The sequence below is a fragment of the Alexandromys fortis genome, unplaced genomic scaffold (genome assembly GCF_014885135.2).
Source record: "Alexandromys fortis isolate MF-2015 unplaced genomic scaffold, M_Fortis_MF-2015_v1.1 scaffold_1, whole genome shotgun sequence".
NCBI lineage: Eukaryota > Metazoa > Chordata > Mammalia > Rodentia > Cricetidae > Alexandromys > Alexandromys fortis.
Window position 1 is genome coordinate 23,059,044 of NW_026067927.1, and position 14,247 is coordinate 23,073,290.

Genomic DNA, 14,247 nt, shown 5'->3' on the forward strand with positions numbered 1-14,247 from the left:
AATTTAAATGTGGGCAGCACCGTCCCATTGGCTGGGCTCCAGGACCAAATAAAAAAGAGAAGGTTCGCTGAGCACCAACCTTCTCCTCTCTCTGCTTCCTGACTGTGGCCGTCATGTGACCAGCTCCCTCATGCTCCTGCAACCATGCCTTCCTGACCACGATGGACTGTGACCCCTCCAACTGTGAGCCAAAATGGACACTTCTTTCCTCATGATTCTTTTGCCAGGTATTTCTGATACAACCTCACTCCCTCACGATGTGCCTGAGGTATGATCATACACACCTCCAGAGCCAGGAGCACCCCAGCCAGGCTGAGTTATATATGGGCCTCACAATGTGTCATTAAGCCCTTCTTGCTATTGTCATTTGCAATGTCTTACAGATAGCGTCTTCTAAAGGCTATTTATAACGTCCCAGTGCCCGCTGCTGGAATCTCCTGGAGGAATCTCCATCTTTGGGGGCTGTTTCTGGCAGGGAACAGAGTGACACACCCACACAGGCATATGCCGGAGCTGGGACACGGGGACCTGGCTAGAATGCTCTGTGATTCTCACCATGAACTCAATGTTCCACTTAAACTAATTAGCCTCCCCTAGTGGCTTGCTCACCAATCCCTCCTGAAGACTCCACCTGGCGGGTTAGTCCTAGGAAGCATGCTTCTCAGCGGGGCAGTGTTTGGGGTACCCTCCTGTTTTCTTTCTTCTCAGCGGGGCAGTGTTTGGGGTGCCCTCCTGCTTTCTTTGTTTATTTTTATTTTTATTTTTTTAAATATTTATTTATTTATTATGTATACAATATTCTGTCTGTGTATGCCTGATGGCCAGAAGAGGGCACCAGACCCCATTACAGATGGTTGTGAGCCACCATGTGGTTGCTGGGAATTGAACTCAGGACCTTTGGAAGAGCAGGCAATGCTCTTAACCTCTGAGCCATCTCTCCAGCCCCCTCCTGTTTTCTTTGATTTAACATTTGGGAACCATCTCTGAGGAGCACCGAGTACCAACCTCAGTCCTTGGCATGATGGGTGAAATTCTCTTGATTGTTTTTTACATTTAAAGAGGCCGTATCTTTGTTGTGTATGTATGAGTGTTTTGCTTACACTTGTGTCTGGGTACCACATGCGAGCCTGGTGCCTACAGATGCCAAAAGAGAGCATCAGATCCCCTCAAACTGCAGTTACAGGTAGGGATGAACTACCATGTGGGTTCTAGGACAGTAAGTGCTGTGTGTGTGTGTGTGTGTGTGTGCATGTGTGTGTGCGTGCATGTGTGTGTGCATACCATAGCACATATGTGGATGTTAGAGCACAGCTTACAGGAGTTGTCTCTCTCTTCTAGAGGACACGCCAGGCCATTGGGTTTGGTGGCTGAGTCATCCCGTTAGCCCTCTTGTGGTTTTGTTGTTGCTGTTGTTTTGTTTTGTATCTGTTGAAATAGGAGCGGCGGGGCTGCGTCCCCAACACCCCGGCCGCTTGGCTAGCTCATGTCCGAAATAAAAACACACAAACTGTATTCATTTAAGAACTGCTTGGCCCATGAACTCTAGCCCTTACAGGCTAATTCTCGCACCTGGACTAGCCCATTTCTAATGATGTGTGTAAGCACCCCAAGGTGCGCTTACTGGGAAGATTCTAGCCTATGTCCATCTTGGGTTGGAGTTGCCTGGGAGAGCTGAGCTTGGCGTCTCTGCTCCAGAGAGCAGAGCTGTCGGGTCTCTCCAGGAGCAGAGCAGAGTCTGACCTCACTTCCTCTTCCGCCCAGAATTCTATTCTGTTTACTCCTCCCACCAATGCTTTAACCTATGAGGCCAAGCAGTGTGTTTATTACTTAACCAATGAAATCAACAGATTGATATATGACACTCCCACATCATGTATCTCTGTAGCTTTGGAGCCTGTCCTGGAACTAGCTCTTGTAGACCAGGCTGGCTCCGAACTCACAGAGATCCGCCTGCCTCTGCCTCCTGAGTGCTGGGATTAAAGGCGTGTGCCACATTGCCTGGCTTTGTGATTTTTAAGACCTCTGTGTAGATGAACCCTCCAGGCTTGCTGGCATGTGTTTGCTGGCAGATTTCACAGGGTAACCTGGACTTTGAAAGACCAATCAGACAGTGATTGGGTGTGGTGAGGATTTTGTAATTCAAGTGCCAGAGAGGCAGATCTCTGGCTTTCCCTGGCCAGCAAGCCTAGCAAAACTGGCAAGTTTCTGGCCAGACAAAAACCATGTTTCAAAAATAAAGGTGGTGAACACCTGAAGAATGACATCCAAGGTTGTCTTCTGGTCTTTACCTGTACACACATGTGTGCAACGCACACACACACGCTCACACACACACACACTCAGAGATAGGGAATGTGACAAAGGTGGAGGTTGGCAACAGGGGATCTTGCAGTACCAAAGCCTTGCTTCTCATTGGTAAACTACAGGCACCCCAGTCACCCTAGAGTGGTCTATCACACATGGCCTCACCCCAGCCTTTGGACATGCTGTTTCCTTGGCCAAGGTTGTCTCTTCAATGCTTGTGTATCCATGCTCTTTCTCCAGAACAGCTCTAACACGGACCCCTTCCCCCGAGGCCTACTAAGGCCTTATGAGAGCTAACTGACTCTCCTTTCCTGTCCTCCGAGCAGCCTGATCTTCTTCCATCTTGGCATGACTTGAAGGTATCAGCAAGCTCTCAAAGCTCTCAAAGCTCTCAAAGAGGACAGGAGAAAGCTATGGAGAAGCCAAAAACATCTGGCTGTGAAGATGAATCTAGAATTGCCTTCACCCATTTTTACCTTGTCCTTGCTTTCTCACTGTTGTGGGTTGAGTTGCATCCCTCAAAAAGATCCGCTGTATGGTCGCCTGTTTGAGTGTAGCGTCATTTGGAGCCAGCTTTGCCATGGCATCAGGCTGGGATGAGGCTCCATGGAGGGGTAGAATGGGCCCTAGCACAGTGACCAGAGCCCTGACAGTGAACTTGGTCATAAAGACACGGAGGAAAGAACACCACAGGGACAGGGAGGCACACAGTTCAGCACTGCATTTGTACACCAAGGACCACCAAGATCGCATACACATGGCAGAACCTGGGGGACACAAAAAGGCCAACCATCAGAGCCCTCCAAAAGGTCACGGCCCTGTTGACACCTTCATCTCCAGCGTGTGGCCTCCAGAACAGAAGGTCAGTTCCTGGTTTTAAGCTGACCATTTTGTGATGCTCTGTACGGGACACCCAAGGACCCAAGTGCAGTGGCCACAGCAAGATGAGATCCACGCGTGTCTGTTCACCGCGTAGCTACAGAACACTTACCGTGTGCCACACACGGTGTTCTCCATAAGTAAGGGCAACTGCTGCCTCTGCGGGGACTTTGCCTTTCACCTTTAAACCTGAAAACCAAGATGTGGACCTTATCTCCCCAGCTAATCACCCCGGGACCTTATCTCCCTAGCTTATCGCCCAGCTAATTAGCAGCACCATCTAGAACTTAACTTAATTGGAAAGCTGCAAAATAATTTAGATATGATAGCACTATCTCCTACCGGGAAACAGTCACTCGCGATGGGCTGTGACTTTTGGCAAGAGATAAAGAGTTGCAAAATAAGACTGTTGGGATTTTTATAACACAATTTGTATTTTTTTGTTGATTTCAACTTTTACTTTGTGTGTGTGTCTGTGTGTGTCTATGTGTGTGTTGTTGTTATTGTTGTTGTACAGGACTATCCTCTGAGTCCAACTGGCACCATCTTCAGGATGGGCCTGTTCCCAAAAGGATTATCACAGCTGGGCTTGTTGACCGTCAACGTCCCTTCTTGGAAGCAGAGGACAGGGAGGGTTGGGACACCCTCAGTGGAGTATCCAGCCACCCCTCCCAACCAGTTGGGTGCAATTATGCCCTAACTGAACATGGCCTCAAGGCCTCCGAGAAGGACAGAAGGATGTAGGTGGGGATTAGAGGAGACAGCTCCATCACCTGGGGACTGACCTTCTAGGGTGGCCACTTTAAGGTCACCCACCCTGCCTGTAACTGTAATCCCTTATCCAGTGCTCTGAAAGTCAGTCTGATATACTCATTGGTTCCCCAGAGTGAACGAGGGTGAAACAACCCCTGGGTTTGCCAATGTGGGCATCTCCCTCATGGAAGGAATTTTAGGAACATGTATGTGTTTATGTATGAGTGAGTACACGTATGTACAGTCCAGAAATCAATCTTGGGTGAGGTTTCATTTGATTTTTGAGACAGGGTCCCTTTGGCCTGGCGTTCACCAAGTAGGTTAGTCTGGCTTGCCAGTGAACCCCAGGAATCCCCCTGTCTCTACCCCTCCTGCTGTCCTGCGAGTCACTCTATAGACCAGGCACACACACACACACACACACACACACACACACCCATGCACACACATGCACACACACACAAGTGGCGGTGGCTGCTGGTGACTCAGTTTGAATTCCCCATTTTGTCTTGTGATGTTTGTGCATGGGTTTTGTTTGATAATAAGCAGTCAATTCAGCTTTTAGCCTCGTTTCCCAGGTGTAGATGGGTAGGACACAGACGGAGGCAGGGGGACAGCTTACAGGAGTCAGTTCTCTCTTTCCACCACGGGGGTCCTGGAGATTGAACCCAGGTCATCAAACTCGGAGGAAAGAGCATTTACAGACTGAGTCACCTTGCTCCCTTAGGTGTAGTGCAATTAATAAAAATCCAGAGACAGATATTGGGGTTCAGCCTAAAGATCAGAGAAGTAACGCAGCCAGCCACTGGCTCTTATCTCGACCGCAGTCCGAAATGGCGATCCTGCCTTCAGGAATTTCGGAATGAGACTGACTGAGAGCTGTCTTCTCCCATTTTATAATCCTCTCTAGTGCTGGGATTAAAGGTGTGCACTGCTCCACCTGGCTTTTATGGCAAACTAGTGTGGCTAGTGGGATTAAAGGCATGTGTCACCACTGCCTGGCCTGTAAGGCTGACCAGTGTGGCTGTTTTAGTCTCTGATCTTCAGGCAAGCTCTATTTATTAAAATACAAATGAAATATCACTACGCCCAGGGCCACAATTACTAAAGCTCAGGCTGAGTTTCAAACCCAAGTCCTCTATCTTTTAATCGGAAGCTCCTCCTTCTCCCCCAGTACTGTAATTTCTCCCCTGATCCGTTGATGCATCCCAGATACCTGTCCAAGGAAGGATACAGCTTTCACAGCCTGGAATAAATAATTCTGGCGTGGACGCATGGGTTTGGACATGACAGCGTCATAAAGAGATAGGTTATCAAGGGACTTCCTGGAAATGTGGGGCAGAGGGAAATGCTTTCTAGGAGAAGACAGAAAAGATAATGGGCCTTGGGATTCCCATGTCATCGCACCCTACTGCATAGTGAGGGGAAAGGAGGCTCAGAGACTGTGGCATGACCTCAGACACGCCAGCCGGGTGCCAGTCAAGATCTCCATTCTTCCTGCCAATGGGCTCCTCAGCTCCAGCTGTGCCCAGTAGAGTCGTCTGGAGACAGAAAACACCGCTCTCCGGCTCCGCTGAGATTCTGAGTCAGAGGGTCTGGAGCCCAGCCCAGCACAGGCACTTTGCGAGCTCTCACTAGGCGCCGGCAATATGCAGACAGGGGAGGAAGCACAGCCTGTTCTAGAACTCTCTGGTACCCTGAAGACACTCTCAGCTCAGCCCCCACCCTCCTCCACAGCTGGGTATGCGAAGGCAGACACTATGGCCTCCTCTCTCCCTCTCTCCCCAAACCGTGTGTGTGTGTGTGTGTGTGTATGTGTGTGTGTTGGCAGGTGAACGGGTGTGCATTACATGATCGGGTGTGCATTCACATGTAATGTAATCACGTGTGTAGGCCAGAGGACAGTTTTGACAGTTGCCTTCTCCAGTACCATCTGCCTTATTTATTGACGCATGGTCCCCTCTTGGCCTGGAATTCACCGAGTAGGCTAAAGCAATTGGCCAGCAGCGAGGGAACCACCTGCCTCTGCCTCTGTAGCACTGAGAGTATACACAGGTAGTACCAACCAGGCCTGGCTCTTTTTTCTTTTCTTTTCTTTTCTTTTCTTTTCTTTTCTTTCTTTCTTTTCTTTTTTTTTTTTTTGTAAAATGAGTTCTGGGGATTGAACTTAGGTCTGCCTCATGTTTGCAAGTTAAATACTTTACTGAACAAGCCATCTCGCCCACCCCAAGTCATCTTTATTTCAAAAATCACATAAAAGCAGAGAAATTGTACACATGCGCAGTGCCCCATGGTGCTTTGACCCCTGTACGTGCTGTGTAGTGTGGAACCCAGGTCAATCTCGGCCTTCTGTTGTTCTCCCCACTCAGGCAGCATTCTGAGCAGCGGGCATTGTGAGTTCACCAACTCCCACCCAGAGCCCTGGAAAAGTCAACGTAGATTTCAGGCAATAGCATCGTATCAATGGCTCATAGATGTGAACATCGGGGACATCCTAGAGCCACAGACGGCTATGGTTTCTCCCTCTTGACAGCCCAAGTTTAATCAAAGGGTTTCAGCTGGACTGGCTGTCCAGGAGCCCCAAGGATCCTTCTCTCTCTCTCTCTCTCTCTCTCTCTCTCTCTCTCGCTCTCGCTCTCGCTCTCGCTCTCGCTCTGACAGTGCTGGGATTTATATAGAGGCTTTGGGTGGAACGCAGGTCCTCATGCTTGCACATCAAGCCTTGTCCCCAGCCCCTGAAGCTGTTCGGTGTTTTAATTATTCCTTGTTTCCTGATGGCAGCCTTTTCTTCCCTGTCTTTGTTTTTTAAATAGGTACGTGACACATTTTTGTCCCCTTTTTCCAAAAGAAAGCCAATCAACTGTCCATTCATGTGATTTCTAAGAGTGAGAAGGAACTAGGTCCTTGGTCAAACACATACCCACATGTGCGTATGCGCGCGCGCGTGCGCGCGCGCACACACACACACACACACACACACACATTCATTTCTAGAAGGTGAGGTTGTCACCAACCCACACCATGCAATAATGTGATCGATGCATTTGATGGCTCCCCAGCTTGAAAAGCCTTTGCTGGTCTTGAATATCTCCCTGCTCCAACCATAAACACATCCAGTTCTCAGGATGGGCTAGCTCAGGCAACCTATCTCAGCGGATGCACTGAATCCTCTCCGCCCACTTAAATCAGAGCCTTCCTTGGTTAAGCCAAAAGTGAAAGCGGAGAGGAAGAGTTGGAAAAACACTAACGGGATTAAAGATTATCCGTAACACATGGCTTGGGAACTGACCTTTGACCAAACATCGTATAAATTACCCAGTAGCTTCCGGCAGCAGGCAGAAACACAGACCTGCAGAGAGAAAGGAAGGAGAGGGAGAGAGGGACAGAGGGACAGATGAAGTCGTAAAGGAACAGAGGGCAGGAAGACAGAAGCACACGGGACGTCAGGTCTGCTCCAGTAACGTCCTCCTCACTGCCATCCGCCAGTCCCATGGAGATAATATTTGGCAGGAATAAGAAAGAGCAGCTGGAGCCAGTGTCGGCCAGAGTGACAGGTAAGACATCTATGCTTAGATGGGCATCTCTTTTTCTGTCTTACAAGTTGCTTTTGGAAGCCTGAAAACCCATGCATGAGAACAAGATAAGGCAAGATCCCCAAACCGTTTCTGTGGGAACCTGGGTGAGTTTGCAGATGCTAACTTCGTCTCCAGGGAGAGAGCCGTCCCTTCCCGCTGTCCCCTGGAGAGTGCCTGGAGAGATAGCCACAGTGTAAACAAGGAGACTGCTGACACCTCACACGAGTGGGGTCTTTCCACCATGTGGGTCCCAGAAATCGAACCCAGGTGTCAGGCTTGGGTGCCAGTGACTTCACCTGCTGTGCCATTTTTTGGCCCTCGGGTGGAGTTTTCCAACTGCAGGGTCGCCTTAGAAGTTGATGGGAGCCTTCCCAGCTTTCTTATATATTTTCTATGATTCTCAAAGTACTATTCAATGGATATATGTTCAATTATATGTAAGAGGTAAATATTAAGATATATAAAAGACAAATTTAAGGCATCATTATTTGAGTATATTTCCTTCAAGTGTTTTTTAAGCTTTTATTATCTTTAATCATTTATATGTGTCTATACTCGTGTTTGGGTGTGTAAATATGAGTGCAGGTATCTGGGAAGATCAGATGTGTTAGACTCCCCTGGAGCTGGAGTTACAGTTGGTTATGAGCTACAGTGGGTACTGGGAATCAAACTCAGGTCCTCTGGAACTGGAAGAGCAGTGAGTGCTCTCAACCACTGCGCCATCTTCCCAGATTCTCTCGAGTTTTCATAAGACAGATGTCTTCATTCGGGTTACTACAGCTGTGACGAAACTCCAGGACCAAGGCAACTTGAAGAAGAAAGGGCTCATTTGACTTACACTTCCATGTTACTGTTCACCATCAAAGGAAGCAGACAGAACAGAAACTCAGACGGGGCAGGGAGCTGATGCAGAACGAATAACGCTATAAAGGGATGCTGCTGTCTGGCTTGCTCCCCATGCTTTGCTCTTCATAGGAAGGAGAGAGCTGACCGCTGAAAGCTGTCCTCTGAATGCCATTCACTCTTGAGGACAAAAGTCAAACTTGGATGTCATTCCTCAAGATGCCATTCAGTTTGTTATTTGAGACAAGATCCCCGGCCTGGAGCTTGCCATTCACTTTGTCTTCACCCTGGCCCGGAGCTTGCCCGTTTGGTTGCCAAGTCCCAGGGATCTTCCTGTCCCCACCTCCCCAGCACTGGAATCACAAGCGCGTGCCATTATGCCTGAGTTTTTATGTGGATCTGGGAGCTACGCTCAGATCCTCATGCTCGTGCAGGAAGGGCTTTACCAAGGGAGCCATCCCTAGCCTCTAGAGTGTTCTTCGTGCCTTAGTGAGGCAAAGTCTCCCTCAAGGCTATCAGGGCAGCCCTGGGCTGCAGCGCTGCCTCCAGAGAATTGTGTTTGGAATATCTGTTCTTCTGTCTCCTTCATGGACAGAGAGCAGCTTCAGGCTAGAGACGGTGTCTATTCTTCTTGGTCATCCTCAGCGCTAGCAAACTCTCAGTCCCATTGCACCATTTTGAGAAAGGACCGTGGAGCAAACAGACAGACAATGAGAAGTGGTACCCACCCTGTGTGTGCAGTTCCTTTTTAACGCCTCCCCCCCCCCCCCCCCACTTTTTGAGATTTTTTTCACTTTGATCATGGAATCTGGCAACTAATCAATTTATCTTTTAACAGGCAAGATTCCAGCATGGCTGCAGGGGACCCTGCTTCGAAATGGGCCTGGGATGCACACGGTTGGGGAGAGCAAGTACAACCATTGGTTTGATGGCCTGGCCCTTCTCCACAGTTTCTCCATCAGAGATGGTGAGAACCCAGCGTGAGTTTTCTGTTGCCATGGTAACAACAGAAGTTTGTTCTCTTTCCGTCTTGTGGGGTCAGAAGTCTGAAACTGATCACGCTGGGAGTAGTGCCAAAGTATTGGCAGGGCTGCTTTCCTTCTGGAAGTTCTGGGGAGAACCCTTTGCCTTGCTATGCAAGATTTCAGAAGCTGCCTGTACCTTGGCTTGTGGCCCCATCCCCGTCTCAAACCAGTGGTATAGCATCTTGATATTTTTCAGTCTCTTTTTCTCTTCTCCTCTTCTTTCTTCTCCACTCATGTTCCTTCCCTTCTCCTCCCCTCCCCTCTCCTCTTCCACCTTCTCTCTCCTCCCTCTTCCTTCTCCCCCTTCCCTCCTCTTATCTTCCTCTTCCTACCCCATCCTCCTCTTTTCTCCCCAACTTCTTGCTCTCTCTCTCTCACTCTCTCCACTCATCAGTACAACTTCACTGACCATCCCTCCTCCCACCTCCCCCTTAGAAGGACCATCAGATCATCACCAGTCAGATAACCCCAATGCTTAAACTGAGTAAGACCCACAAAGTGACTTCCATCACACTGGGACCACAGGGGTTTGGATGCGGACTTATCTTGGGGAGGGCATTACCCAGTCTACTGCAAACAACCTGGAAAGACGCCCAAGGTTCTTTGTCATTTTATCTTATGATCAAATCTGCCGCGGGATGAGCCGAGACAGAGAAGGTGACAGGCTGGGAGCTCAGACAAGTCTCTGATGAAAACAGGAGGCCAGACTGAAAATAAGCCAGCTGAGCACACTGCTTGCCATAACCATCGTGGCAATGTGTCCTGGGCCCTCTCCTATCAGAGTCTCCCACATTTTCCACACAACCCTCTACGTGTGGTCAGATTGCCAACTGGACCTCCAGTGGTCCCCCAATGTGTAACAGTGGAGGCAGAAACACAGAATATCAGATCCCCTTCCTTCCTAGTCCAGAAGAGAGAGCATGTGCAGAGAAATTGGGTTCTGGGAGGTAAAGAAGAAAATGGGAGTTGTTGTTCATTTTGTTTTGGACATTTTTCTTGTATTTATTTTAGTTATCATAAACTAAAGGTATATGTATCAGATGTTGAACCTGCCCCCCAGATTATATGTAATTTTATGTGACTATATAAGATCTAGGAACCACAAATGAGAAAAAGCCTCCAATATTTATCTTCCTGAGACTGGCTTAATTTACTTAATATAATAATCCCACCTCCATCCATCTTCCCGCAAATGGCAGAACTTCATTCTTTTCAGCTGAGAGAAAATGGAATTGTATACACTAACCATACTTTCTTTATCCAGTCTTCTGTTGCCGGACACCTAGGTGGGTTATGTACAGCTATTGCCAATGGAGGTGCAGTAAATGTGGGTGTGCAGGTAACCCCAGAATGTGTTGCCTTAGAGAGCTTTGGGTAAATACCCAGGAGTGGCATAGCTGAGTCATGTGGTAGATCTAGTTTTAGTTTAGTTTTGTGGTTTTTTTTTTTAAGATTTAATTCAACTATGTGTATGCTATTGCGTCTGTGTATGGGTATGTGCATGTGTGTGCAGTACCCTAGGAGTCCAGAAGAGGGCACTGGATCACCTAAAGCTGGAGTTTCAGGAGGTTGGGAGTCATCCATGTGGGTGCTGGGAACTGAACTCAGGTCCTCTGTAAGAACAGCAAGAGCTCTTAACTGTGGATCCATTTTCTGCAGCCCTTATTTTTAGTTTTTGAGAAACCTTCAGCTGACTTCTAAAGTGGTTGGAGTAGTTTTCATTTCTGTAGGAGTGGATCATGGCCACCACGCTCACTGGGGTGAGATAGCGTCTCAGGGTAGCTTTGACTTTTACTCCTCTGATGGTTAGTAAGATTGGACATCTTTTCATATGCTCACTGGCATTTCGTGTTGGCATTTCATTCTTTGCAAACCGTCTGATCATCTAGTAGCCCACTTGTTTCTCTAAGAAAGTGAGGGACAGGATGGGCATGGTGGTGCACACCTTTCATCTTGGCACTTGGGAGACAGAAGCAGGAGAATCTCTGTGAATTCCAGGCCAGTCTCGTCTTCTGCAGCAAATTCCAGGACAGTCAGAGCTGCATAGTAAGACCCTGTCTCAAAACAAAAACAAAAATAAACAAAAAAAGAAAGGGGACTGGAGAGAAGGCTCAGTGGTTAAGAGCACTTGTTGCTCTTGCAGAAGACTGGCTTTAGTTCCCAGCACCCACGTGATGGTTCCCAGCCATCCACAATGCCTGTTCCAAAGGACCTCCTTATTGCCATGGAAGCTGCGTGCGTACGGACACATACATACATGCAGGCAAACACTCACACACATAAAATAAATAAATATTTTTAAAAGTGAAAAGGCAGAAAAATAGTCGGTGGTCTTCACAAGAGACCACTAGAAGTTGATGCTTTAAAAACAGTGAGGCCGGGCGATGGTGGTGCACGCCTTTAATCCCAGCACTCGGGAGGCAGAGGCAGGCGGATCTCTGGGAGTTCGAGACCAGCCTGGTCTACAGAGCTAGTTCCAGGACAGGCTCCAGAGCCACAGAGAAACCCTGTCTCGAAAACCAAAAAATAAAAAAAAATAAAAATAAATAAAAACAGTGAGGACTAAGCATGGTGGTCTCTGTGAGTTCAAGGCCAGCCTGATCTACAAAATGAGTTTCTGGACAGTTGGAGCTACATAGTGAGACCCTGTCTCAAAAAAAAAAAAAATCAATTGAAGACTGGGTAAAAGAGAAGGAGCAGAGAAGAAGGAAGCTGGAAAGGGTAGAGAATAGGTTCCTCCATCAAAATCTAAAAAACTTCAAAATAGAACTGTTTGTTTAAAGTGCTGACAGAGAGTGATGTCAGGTCTCCATCAGCAAAGAAACTGTTTGTAGGAGATAAAGTCATCCCACTGGGATCTGGATATTGGTGTGCAAGCTCATGTATATGTGTGAGAGTATATGCAGCATGTGCATGGGGCATTGTGGTGTGCACGTGTGTGTGGTGTGTGTTAGAGTGTGTGGGTGGACACAAGTGTGTATAGTGTGTGTGCGCATACATGCAGATGTGCATGTTGGGGGGTGTGGGAGTGCACATGTCTTGCGATGTGTGTTGGGCTGGGTGTAGACTGTGATACATGTCAGGGTGTAGGTATGGTGGATGTACGTGTAGTGTGTATTGAGTGTGGGCGCACACAACTGTGTGTGGTTTGTACACATGTGTGTGAGCACATGTTGGGGAATGTGGATGTACGTGTGTATGGGGGAATAGGCGGTCACAAGTGTGTGTGGTGTGTGTCAGGGTGTGTGGGTGGACATGCCACCGATAATGAAATATTTCTCCAAGAGGCTGAAAGCTCTGACCCAGGCTTCCGAAAGTAGGTCCCCCAGCTGTGAAGGAGGCTTCAGGGGTCAGGACAACCTTCCCAGTCAGTGTTCTAAATCTGTGTCTTCCCTGGACAGACACCAGCATGGTGGACAGCATTGCCCGTGACTAGGCCATACTGGGCAAGGTGACTGGGTGTTCCTGGGTCTCAGCTCCTGGGTGGAAATGGGGAGTAGAGGGACACACTTACCATCTCGTTAAGAGTCTCCAGTGAGGCTCTAATGTGGCGTGAACTGGAGATACAGCTATTAGTAGAATATTCAACTAGCATATACAGAGTCCTGGGTTTGATTCCCAGCACCGCGTAAACCAGGCGTGGCAGCACATGCTTGTCATCCTAGCAATTGGGAGGCAGAGGCAGGAAGGTCAGGAGTTCAAGCTCATCCTTGGCTAGAGCAAGTTCAAGGTCTGCCTGGGCTACACAAGACACCCCCCCCACACACACACACACACACACAGAGAACGCGAAACATCTACATTTTTTAATGTGTGTAAATGAACTTCCGCTCCAAATTCTCTTCTTATTGTAGTACGCACTGGCATGAAAGAGGCTTGTCTGGGTGGCACACCTCCCCCTGGCCCCCAGGAAAGAGGCTTGTCTGGGTGGCACACCTCCCCCTGGCCCCCAGGAAAGAGGCTTGTCTGGGTGGCACACCTCCCCCTGGCCCCCAGGAAAACCCCTGGAATGGCTGGCACCAATTTCAAAGCCCCAGAAAGTGCCAGGCTGACAAGCGTCTGTTTCTTCTATTTCAGGGGAGGTCTTCTACAGGAGCAAATACTTGCAGAGCGATACCTACAGCGCCAACATCGAGGCCAACAAAATCGTGGTGTCTGAGTTTGGAACAATGGCCTACCCAGACCCCTGCAAAAACATCTTTTCCAAGTAATGTTCCCTTCTGAATCTTAACCAGTTTCATGCTCTTTTGATATCTTTGATGGTCAAAGCAGACCATATTTTCTCCCCTAGTAGTTTTCTTCAGGGTAGATAAAATGCCACGTGACTGGCCTGTCACCGTGGATGCTGTGTGATTCTTGATCACTGACGGCAAGAGAGGCAGAGAGCAGTTGACAAATTGTCAGTTGTTCTCCTGCCTGATTGGTGGGAGAGTGTTTGGACCTTGTCAGTCAAAATTACAAATGTGTGTTCCCTTTGCTCGTGTCTGAAATGACAGACAGACAAAGTTATTCCTGGCGATGTCATTTGTTATGGTAAAAGCTGCACAGAACCCTGACGTCACTGCCAGAAATCTGGCTGAATACCTGACCGCAAAACTGTATAAGAGAATGCCTCAGTGGGGCAAAAAAGAAATGAGACCACTAGCTATGCTGGACAAAAAAATTCTAAGATGCATTAAGTTAAGAAGTTGTTTGTTTATTTGTTTGTTTGTTTAGATCCAGGTAGGCTGAGGAGGTGGCTAGTGAGTAAGAGCCAGAACTCTTGTAAAAGCTAAGCGTGGTCACAAACACGCATGTAACCCAGCACCGTGTGAGAAGGAGACAGGCGGGTTGCAGGGATTTACAAACTGCCAGCCTAGCTCCAGGTC

At 48.3% G+C, this 14,247-nt stretch overlaps 1 protein-coding gene across 2 annotated transcripts in view; it reads left to right on the forward strand.

The window, feature by feature from the left end:
- The first annotated feature begins 7,251 nt into the window (after positions 1-7,251).
- Bco1 (beta-carotene oxygenase 1) overlaps positions 7,252-14,247 on the forward strand; it is a 45,420-nt gene continuing 38,424 nt past the window's right edge. The window contains exons 1-3 of one of the 2 annotated variants that reach the window (XM_050144087.1): positions 7,252-7,490; positions 9,193-9,321; positions 13,457-13,586. In XM_050144087.1, the coding sequence (XP_050000044.1) occupies positions 7,427-7,490; positions 9,193-9,321; positions 13,457-13,586 (323 nt within the window). In that variant the 5' untranslated portion in view covers positions 7,252-7,426. The remainder of the gene's footprint in view (positions 7,491-9,192; positions 9,322-13,456; positions 13,587-14,247) is intronic. The other variant, XM_050144085.1, reaches the window with a different exon arrangement.